Source organism: Mastomys coucha, unplaced genomic scaffold (genome assembly GCF_008632895.1).
Source record: "Mastomys coucha isolate ucsf_1 unplaced genomic scaffold, UCSF_Mcou_1 pScaffold14, whole genome shotgun sequence".
Taxonomy (NCBI): domain Eukaryota; kingdom Metazoa; phylum Chordata; class Mammalia; order Rodentia; family Muridae; genus Mastomys; species Mastomys coucha.
The window spans coordinates 61,263,168-61,274,298 of record NW_022196896.1 but is presented as its reverse complement, the minus strand read 5'-3'; the positions used below and the strand labels follow the sequence as shown (position 1 = coordinate 61,274,298).

Genomic DNA, 11,131 nt, shown 5'->3' with positions numbered 1-11,131 from the left:
ATAATATTCCATTGTTTGGATATATCCCAGGTTAATTTTGTCACCTATTAAAGAGCATCTTGATTACCTCCATACTGTATATATGAATCAAGTGGCTGTAAATAATATGTGGCATGGGATGTGGTCTGTTTTGAGTAGGTTCCACGACTGCTACTTGTATTGTTTGTTCTGTTTCTTCTGGATGGAATACTTTGTAAATATGTTTTGTGCATTTGAGTATAATGCAGTTTAATCTGAAGCTTCATTGTTGGTTTTTGGGTTAGGTGATCTATTTAGAGAAGTGGGGAATTAGAATTATTTTATTATGGCCTATATGTCCTTTTATGTTTATCACTATTTTACGAAATTGGGAGCCTCAACATTTGGTGTACACTTAGTTACAATTGTATCTTTTTGATGAGTTGCTCCTTTTCTTAATATGCAGTGACCTCATTTATCTCTTCTGACTACTTCTGGCCTTGATGTCTACTTTTTCAGACACCAGAATAGCAGAGTTAGCTTGTTTTCCATTTCTGTTTGCTTGATTGATGTTTTCCGTCATGGGCGTCACTGTATGTATACTAGTAAGAGGTGCATCTCGGAGGTAATAGGCAGGAAACCAGTTCTTAATTTCTGTAGAAATTTTGTTTTGAATCTGTATCTCCTAAAACTGCTAAGGATCTGTGTCTGTCCACTGACATCTGTTCTTGCATGCTGTCCTTCTCTAGCATATGAATCACAGTGTTCTAAGCCTGGTCTCTTCATCCCAGCAGCCTGCCATTGTAAGTCTGCCGCCTGCTCGGCCAGCATCTTCACACTGAGCCTCTCCAGTGCTTTGCAGGTTTTCTTTCTTGAGATAGGCTTGCTGGGCACCTCTCTTCCCCAAGAGTGTCAGGTTGCAGTAGACACGGGGCAAGGGCTCTCTGTTCAGGTAGATTCTTCTACAGAACAGAATGTTCCCTTCCCTCTGTAGAAGCCTGGTTTACTTATTCATTTATATGTATCTATGTGGTAAACACTGTGAGACGAAGGATTTTCTGGATGTAAAACTCAGAGAAGTATTAAGCTGTCCTAATGTTGTCCTCTTGAGCCACTTCGAGATGTGTTTAATGCTGAGACTTTAATCATGCATCAGTCAGTTGGCTCTGCCCAGGTAACTGGTTGTGATAGAGTTCTGGTCAGGAGTTTCTTTGTCGTCTGAATCTCTGCAATTACAGGATTCTCAAATACGTCTTGAAACCCTATTTCTTTGTTGTTGATTTTTTTCAGGATAAATAGGGTATTTTTTTCTTATTTAGGGTAGAGAGGTGACATCTGACCTCATTATATGCTCAACCAGAAACTGGACATGTGTCCTCTTTTGTTTTCTGATTAATAAAATTATCAGTCAACTACATTGATTCAACTTCATCACCCGATGCTGCTTAGAATAGTTGATCAACTAGTTATGAATCTATGTAGGTCTAATTGTATTCTGGCCTATCATCTCTGACAACTACATCACTCTGCTCTTTTAACACTGATGTTAGCTGTGGGTGTGTTCACTTGTCTTTTATTATCTTGTTTGTTCAACCTGAAGATCATTCTCTTTGAAGTGAAGAGTAGGAACAGGGAATGTTATCTGTTAAAGTGACACAGCTTGGCTAAGTACTGGCTTACTTCCTCTGAGTTCTTCTGAGTGAGCATATCAGGAAAAGAACCTTCTTTGAGTTTTCTCCAATTTCTTACTGGCTTTGTCTTTCAGGACTTCTTGCCTGGGTCAGTTCACCATGTCAAGTATAATTTGGGTGTCTCTGTTCAGTCTTAGAGTGCCTCTCTCTCTCTCTCTTTCTCTCTCTCTTTCTCTCTCTTTCTCTCTCTCATGCACCTTAATTCTTCTGGAAATAACCAATAATTATCATGTGCACCATCGCTTCTTTCTCCGTGGGATTTTTTTTTTTTTTTGCCTATATTTCAAACCCAGATGCTGTAAAGATAGGTTCTTTTTAAAAATTTAGTAAGATATTTTTAATCTTTGAGAATTTCATACATATATTCCCATTCTTTGATCTTATTCATCCTCACCACTCCCCTAACTCGTCCCAGGTCCACCCCTCCTCACCACTCCCTCCTCCCAGACCCACCCCTCCTCACCTCACCACTTCATCTCTCTGGTTTTTATTTTAAATAACTCACTGTATAGCCCATCCAGTCAGTCTTGTATGGTTGACCTACCAAGAACTCCAGAGTCTTTATTATGTATTCTCAAAGTGTTTCCTTATACTAAAATGTATTTAAGTCTGGATAAAGGATATGCTATAAGTTTTACAGTTTTCATAGTTTTAGAGATCATTGGGGTTACAATGGAGGCTATATTTATACTTAAGTTGTTCCATAAATGAATTTTTTGGCTTTCTGGCTCTCATTATGTTTCTATCCCCCAGTTTCCACTGATTTCATATAAAATGTGCCATTACTCCCTGTTATCTTGTGTGTGTATTACTTTGTACTTAAACAGCCTCTGTTTTTCTTCATGCCAATTTCTAGTGGTCCATTCTTTTATTTTGCTCATGAAATACAGTGACGATGCAAATACATGCTGCAAATACACGGTGTGTAATGTTTCTCTTTAACAGTTCCTGATTGTCCATGCTGTTCACCAGTCTGATTCCTCTGAGCTTGGATATTTTATTTCTATTACCTATAGCCCCTCTCTTCTACACCTTTATGCAAAATTTTCAAACTACATTATGAGAGTATCAAATTTTTAGGTAAACTGTGATAAGTACTTGGTGGTTTTATGTGTGGTACGAGAACAGCAAGATTAAAACTGTTGCCCTCTTCCCAGTGAGCGGCCATGTGAGCCTGAGAGTGCTGCACTGCTTTACCTAACTCTTGAGCCCTTAGCATCCTGACAACACAGCAGCTAAATCCCTGTTTAGATAGAGAGGAAAGCAGCTGCACCTACAGCAATTGACTTTTTATTAATAAGCTGTTAGACGGTTAAGGGCCCTTCGGCAGCCACTCGAGCGTGGCGCTGTGCTTAAGCCTAGTAAATAACCTTGTTGTTCTGCCGGCTTGTGTTTTGTTGTCAGGGTGCCCATTCCGTCACAGTGATGCAGAGCTGCTGAAGCAGAAGATGCAGTCCTACAAGATCCCCGCCTCGGGGATCAGCCAGGTAGGTCCATTTCTGCTCAGGAGGACCCTCAGTGAGTTAGCTGCTGTAGCCTCTCAGGTTTGCTTACAGGACTGACGCCATGGAGCGCATCTGGACTCCGAGCAGACTCGTGTCTTCCCGGTGAACTGAGCCACAGCCGTGACTTTTCCGGTTCCTATTCCCTTTGTCTGCTATGCTGAGTTTTATTTCTCCAGACAGTGAAGGAGCACAGCAATCCCATCCCCGCAGCTTGGTTTTTCTTTTTTCCCTATCACTTGAGGACCTCATTTAAAAACATAAATGTTAGTGTATTGAGGTTTATTAGTGATGCTGAAAATTCATGACAAAGTCTTTCATTTTGGAAGGTTGTTTTCTTCAGTAATAAGATACTGTGTATCTATGAATGTTCTGGTAGGCATCAGCGGTTGCTTGGTTTAATCTGTATGTTTGATAGCAGCAAAATTTTTTTTAAAAATACTTTGTTTTGTTAAGAATGTAAGTAACAAATGCACAAACTGTAAGTGAAATATTCAAGAGAGTACATCTTTTAGTAAGTCTGCCTTTTTAAAAGGACCATGGTGCTCTTAGGACCATTGTCTGCAGTCCGGACTTGCTTTGGATTCTGAGAGCTGAAGGAACCTCTCCCTCCTGGCCCCAGAAGAGACTGGGACATCAAAGTCATGGCCCATTCTTAGACAGTTATTTTTTATTTGAAAAACATCAATGAACAAGAAAACACTACTGTCCGAAGTTTAGACTGAGTCTAGTTAATTCAGTTGCTTGTTCAGTTCTGAGGCACTTTCTTGTTGGTTCTTCTTGGGACACAGGAGGAGGTCAGCAGGGGTAAGACTTGGTCTTAGGAGATATTTAGGGTTGCTCTATACTAATAAAACATTTTCCTGCCTTAAGTCTGAGTCACTTTGCTTCAGTAGCTGACCTGCTTTCTGAGTTCCTCTGAGGTGAGAAACTGTTTAGCACCTGGTCCTAAAACAGCAGGAGATTAAGTAAAGTAGCCTTTGTTCTATCTCCCCAGGGAACTGTGGGGCTCTAACTGTGGGGCTTTAACTGTGGGGCTTGCAGGAAGAAAAAGGAACTTTTTGAAAAGTGATTTTAGTGATTATTTCTAAGTTGTAAAAAGTTTCCTACAAAAGCTCTCTAAGAAAAAGGGGAAAGGGGCTTTTAAGAAAAAGGGGATAAGGGTGTGTCTAAGAAAAAGGAGAAACAAGCAGTTAAGGGCATCTGGGCTAAGAAAAGTGGGACAAGAAAAATATTCTCCTCTCTTTGTCATCCATCAGCATTTATACATCTTTCAGAATACATGATCACATGGTATAAAGTTCATCACAGGCTCACACATAAATTCAAATCATAAATCGAGTAAGAAGTTTACAACAGCTGGGCAGTGGTGGCACACGCCTTTAATCCCAGCACTTGGGAGGCAGAGGCAGGTGGATTTCTGAGTTTGAGGCCAGCCTGGTCTACAGAGTGAGTTCCAGGACAGCCAGGTTTCTTTACACAGAGAAACCCTGTCTCAAAAAACAAACAAACAAACAAACAAAAAATAAAAAACCAACCAAACAAAGAAGTTTACAACAAAGAATGTTTACATACATATCCATTAGGAACAATTATCTCGATAAACATTCATCATCCGTCCCAAGCTTAACAGGTTCATGGAGAGTTAAAAACTTCTTGTGACCAAGGTATTAGTGAATATTTTATCTTCTGTCCTAGAACCTATAGTATATCACTAGTTCCCTTTTTATGACCTTTGGTTAATGGTTTTACAACCTCTTGGAATTTGCTCTGAGTAGTAGATGCCTGCTTGCTATTTCAGAAGCAATTAACTCATGACACTAAAGAATAGCAGAGTTCTCATTGCAGTTTTGATTATCTGAGAGAAACTAATATCAGTCCCACTATAAAAGAGCATAATAATTACTAACATAATTTTAGGAGTTCTTATAGGATCATTATTAGGGGTTAAGAAATCAGCTATTTGTCTATTTAGCATCACTACAAGACAGTGCATCTTTGTTGTTCTGCAGAGATCTGCTCAAAAGGGTGGACTAATGCCTAGTGATTGTTATATAAATTTAATAATAACAGGAAAAGCATATTAATATCAGGAATCTTTCCTAAAATGAATTTCTCCTGGATCTTGCCTACTGGGGTAAATTTGTCAGATTTTAATCCAAGGTAGACCCATCCCAGGAAGATCACCTGCTAGTTCTTAGCTTCTTCTATGATGGCTCCTGACACAGTATATAAGCAAATATGGGCATTTTAGAAGAACTAGTTAGTTTGGGAGTTGAGTTTTAGATGTAAGGAAATTAGAACAACCGAGAGTGGTTTTATATCTAACTAGAGAAGCCAGGACACTGTTCCCAGTTACAGTGATAAGATTGGGAAGACTATTAGAAAGCCAAGTAGTCCCGCATGTGATGACCAGTGATAGCTAGTAAGCTGCTGGTGGTGCACAAAGCTGAAGTAAGCTCTTCTGAGGCTGGGGGAAAGTGGGGACAGAATCCTGGCTACTGCTGTCAGGCTAAGAGGGAGTGGGACTAAGAGAGTCAGAGCAGAGATAGGAGCAGAGGGAATGTATTAGTCAGGGTTCTGTAAAGTAACAGAACTTACAAAATAAATTTCTATGGGAGGGAGATTTATTAGAATCACTTACAGACTGTGGTATAGCTAATCCAACAATGGCTGGCTATGAACAGAAATCCCAAGAATTCAGTAGTTGCTCTGTTCTTGAGGCTGGATGTCTCATCTGGTTTTTCAGTATAGACTGGAATTCTGAAGAAGTAGGCTCTAATGCCAGTGAAGTATTGGGCTTGCTAGCTAGGTGAGAACAAGCAGCCCAGAGCACAAGCTTCCTTCTTCCTTGACCTTATGTAGGCTTCAGCAGGAGGTGTGGCTCAGATTAGTGGTGGGGATTCCCAGCTCAGAAGATCTGGATTAAGGGTGCCTTCCCAGGCGTCTAGCATGGCTGTTCTCTGAGAGGATCCACTGAATAGTTGACTCAGACAGATGCCACACCCACAGCCAAACAGTCAATGGAGCTTGGGAACTCTTATGGAAGAATCGGAGGAAGAATTGTGCGCCCAAAGGGGATAGGAATTCCACAGGAAGACCAACAGTCAAGTAACCTAGGCCTCCCTGCTCATATGTAGCAGATGTGCAGCTTGGTTTTCATGTGGGTTCTGAACAACTGTAGCAGGAGCTATTCCTAAAGCTGTTGCCTGTACATGGGACATGTTCTTTTAGCTGGGCTGGCTGCTTTGTCTGGTCTGGCCTCACACAGTGGGAGGGATGCACCTAGCCTCCAAGAGACTTGATATGCCAGGGTGGGGGGAGAGAAAGGATTGTGGGAGGAGGTGACTGGGAGGGGGGACATTGAGCAGGACTTAAAGAAATTGAAAAAAAAAAAGGTGTGTCTTCCTGTTTCAACTGCATTAGAAGAAGATCTTCCTGTTTCAAATTAAGCAAAATCTCCTCACAGGTGTGCCCTCCATTGTTGGGTTTTAGTTAATTGTAGATGTAGTCAAATTGGCAACTAAGAATAGCTATCACAGGGAGGAAATATATCTGCAAAGAGGGTTAGTTTTACAAAATACCTTGGAGAGAAGAGCTCTTTAAAGATGATTGAGTGGAAGTTTTTGTAAAGTAGTAGCTGCATGTGCTGAATGGGTTATTCATCATTAGTGTTGGTCAAGGGGTCAATATAATGGTGGGAACCGAAAGCAAAAGGTCACTTATTTAAAAGATAATGAATAAAAATGAGTGTGGGTGACTCAGAAAATAGTCTTATACAGAGGTTGTCAGATCAAGCATATGGTTAAAGGGATGATTTATTTAAGTATTTAAAAGTAAAGAAGGGGCTGGGTCCCATCCACCATGCAACCACCCACAGGTCCCTACTGCACTGCTATCAGCCACTCCACCCATCCAGTCTTCCATTTCCTCCTCCAGGATCTGGTTTCTCAACTTTCATGCCTTCTCCCCAATACTTGAGCCACACTCAGCCTCTAGGCCCAACACACTCATAGATCCTCTCTTCACCCCAAACTACTTTGTTCCTGTCAGACTCAGATGCAAAAAATATGAAAGATCAAGCCAGTTTCTTCTCTCTAAAATCTGCCAGCACTATAGAAATGTTTGCTGATGAGGATTAACTAGATGAACCCCTGTAGCCAAAATTTAAAAGGGCAATCAGAAACTTCATCAAGGCATTCATGGAGCTTAAAGAAGACACTAAGAAACAGTTCAGTGATGTTGAGGAGAGAGAGCATGATTGAGGAGGATAAATGCCGAGGTGATGTCCAGGAAAACACAAGCACAGGACTGAGGGAAGGATGAAGGCAATCAGGGCATGGGGGCAGGGTTCAGTCCGGAGATAGAAACAGCAAAGGGGACTCAAGCTGACTAAAGACTGAACTGAAAAGCCCAACAACCCTACTAGAAAAGTCAAAGGCTCTAGGCCAAACAACCAAGGGATATGAAACAATTTACAACACAGGAAAGGGCACACAGGCTGTATGAGACACCGTGACAAAAAGCAAGGCCTAGAACTGTGGGTGTAGGTGAGGGAGAAGGATCCCTAGTCAATGCTATAGATGAATTCTTCAACAGGATCATAGAAGAAAACTTCCCCAATAAAGATATGCCCACCCAGATACAAGAAGCTCAGAGAACACCAAACGTGGAAGAAGGAAATTAGACCCATATCTATTATGTCCTATAAAAACTAACTCCAGATAGATCAAAGACCTAATTAATATATATGTATATATCCTATATGCTATATTAATGTAGTATTATATATTACATGTTTTCTTTTTTCATTAAAATAAAATTGCTTTCATATACAGTTAGTCATTTTAAGCTGTATAACTCACAGATTGATTACATTCAACTCAAAAGATAGCCAGGATTCGTTAGTTTCCAGCGCCTGGCGAGCAGCAGTCCTCTGTCCCATGGCACTCTCTTCTAATCTTCCCACCTACACCTACTTTCCTCAGTGCTCTTTCTCTGTCCGAGATCCCTAGACATTACTCACAAAGTCTCAACTTAGTGTCCTTTTTTTAAAAATTGATTTAAGTTTTATTGCATTATGATGAGAAAAGATACATAATTTCAGTTTATCTGAATTTGTTAACATTTAAAAATATATTTTAAGTAAATAGAATTACATCACATTCTTCTTTCCTTTTTGTACCCCAACTCCTCCCAGAGACCCCCCTTTAATACTTGCAATACCTTTTTTTTACTTTGTCACATTCTTTAAAATTTATAAAATATTGTAACAATAAAAATGAATAGTATAAAAGTTGTTTGATATAAAACAATTAAACAGTCTTATGTAGATGCTTGTCTGCAGCATCTACATGAAAACACATACGTTTTTCTCAATATAAATTTTAAATAACTCTAAACATATTAGCTATATATTTTCAAATAATTACTAGTTTTTTTAATTGAACATAAATAGATAAAGTCTTTTTGTTTGTTTGTTTGTTTTTAGTAGAGTTTAAAATCTTAGCTCTTACTGTGGTACAACCCCAAAAGAAGAACAATTTTTAGACATTGGAGTTCATTGTAATAAGGTTGTACTTCAATGCCCCACACATCAACAAAGGATTTTACCTCCCTAGTAGCTAAGAGTTGACAGTTCTGCTGTGCCTTTCCTGCTATGGTCAAAGCTATTTGACTAGAGTTATTGTCTTCATTCTCAGCCCACAGAGAACAGGTTACATTCATTTAAGAAATGGTGTGTGTATCAAGATGGTCTATCTGAAATGGTGTGTGTATTAAGATGGTCTATCCGTGAAGTCATTCACCAACTGTTTCAATGAACAATGGTTCTGCTTGGAGGGTGGCACAGACATTAGGTGAGGGGAAGAATCTGGTTCATTGGCTGTGATGATTTTGAAAAGCATTCTTCTCAGAGAAAGAGTAACTTATAAAGTCCTCTTTTTCAAACTTGATACAATAGTTACAAATGTCAAGCAAAGCATTCAATCTCACTCTTTGTTGTTCTCTTATAAGCCACCTCCCAAATTAATTGTTTATGTTTCTTTTGGCTGTATAAATAATTTTGAAATATGTAAGCTGTTCTGAAAAAACCATAGTATAGTGTAAAAACATCAAATAAACAATCCTACTAATAGAAAGACTGAGATAGGAAAAGCATGGTTTCAAGACCATTATGTGGTACTCGGCAAGACACTGTCAGGTACAAACAAGCAGAAAGTGTATATGGATTGTATAATGGACCTATTTCTCCAATTACCAAATTAGAGAGACTACCAGATGATAGCCAACAAATTTTCAATTCCTCATACTTTTGAATCTGAATCAATTAGGATAAGTTGGCAGTATTAATTTTCATATTAAGAGATATTAAGAAAAGTAATTGTTACTTCCTGTTATTTTTGTTGTTAGAGGTGGAATTATGTTCCTGTGGGTTTGTTGAAAGGTTACTTTCTTGCTTCTTCTAGGGCGTAGTTTTGTTCCTTGTGTTGGTGTTTTCCCTCTGTTATCCTTTGTAGAGCTGGATTTGTGGAAAGATATTGTGTACATTTTATTTTGTCATGGAATATCTTGGTTTCTCCATCTATGGTAATTGAGAGTTTTGCTGGGTATAGTAGCCTGGGCTGGCATTTGTGTTCTTGTAGGGTCTGTATGACATTTGTCCAGGATCTTCTAGCTTTCATAGTCTCTGGTGAGAAGTCTGGTGTAATTCTGATAGGTCTGCCTTTATAGGTTACTTGGTCTTTTTCCCTTACTGCTTTTAAAATTCTTTCTTTGTTTAGTGCATTTGCTGTTTTGATTGTTATGTGACGGGAGGAATTTCTTTTCTGGTCTAGTCTATTTGGAGTTCTGTAGGCTTCTTGTATGTTCATGGGCATCACTTTCTTTAGGTTAGGATAGTTTTCTTCTATAATTTTGATGAAGATATTTACCGCCCTTTAAGTTGGGAGTCTTCACTCTCTTCTATACCTATTATCTTTAGGTTTGGTCTTCTCATTGTGTCTGGATTTCCTGGATGTTTTGGGTTAAGAGCTTTTTGCTTTTTGCATTTTCTTTGACTGTTGTGTCAATGTTTTCTATGGTGTCTTCTGCCCCTGAGATTCTCTCTTCTATCTCTTGTATTCTGTTGGTGATGCTTGCATTTATGACTCCTGATTTCTTTTCTAGGTTTTCTATCTCCAGCACTGTCTCCCTTTGTTATTCCTTTATTGTTTCTATTTCCATTTTTAGCTTCTGGATGGTTTTGTTCATTTCCTTCACCCGTGTGATTGTGTTTTCCTGTAGTTCTTTAAGGGATTTTTGTGTTTCCTCTTGAAGGACTTCTAGCTGTTAACCTGTGTTCTGTATTTCTTTGAGGGTGCTATTTATGTCTTTCTTAAAGTCCTATATCATCATCATGAGAAGTGATTTTGGATCTGAATCTTGCTTTTCTGGTGTGATGGTATGTCCAGGACTTGCTATGGTGGGAGAATTGGGTTCTGATGATGCCAAGTAACCTTGGTTTCTGTTTCTTATGTTCTTATGCTTGCCTCCCATCATCTGGTTATCTCTAGTGCTACTTGCCCTGGCTAAATTAGAATGGGGCCTGTCCTTCCTGTGATCCTGGTTATATCAGAACTCCTCAGAGTCAAGCTGTCTCTGTAATTCTGAGATCCTGTGATCCTATGATCCTGTGATCCTGGGCTATTTAAAGCGCCGGGAGTATAGCTTTCTCTGGGAATTATGGGACTTGCTGCAGAGTTTGCGCCCAAGGTCTGCTCAGGGGGCTAGCCTAGATCGACCAGAAGGAACCAGTGCCACTGATCTGGTGGAGTTCCTGTGTGCCTGAGCCCTGTTGGTCCAGTTATTCCCAGTGTTATGACAGATGTGTCCTCCTCACCTCTGATCCTTAGGATCCTGGGCTTGTTAGAGCGCCTGGGAGTAGAGCTTTCTCTGGGTGTTGTGGGACTGGCTGCAGAATTTGCACCCAAGGTCTGCTCA

The 11,131-nt window shown here is 39.7% G+C and overlaps 1 protein-coding gene across 4 annotated transcripts in view; it reads left to right on the top strand.

Moving 5' to 3' along the window:
- Prim2 (DNA primase subunit 2) overlaps positions 1 to 11,131 on the top strand; it is a 218,711-nt gene that overhangs the window by 181,311 nt on the left and 26,269 nt on the right. For all 4 annotated transcript variants that reach the window (XM_031367085.1, XM_031367086.1, XM_031367084.1 and 1 more), the window contains exon 12: positions 3,054 to 3,136. In XM_031367085.1, coding sequence (XP_031222945.1) covers positions 3,054 to 3,136 — 83 coding nt within the window. The remainder of the gene's footprint in view (positions 1 to 3,053; positions 3,137 to 11,131) is intronic.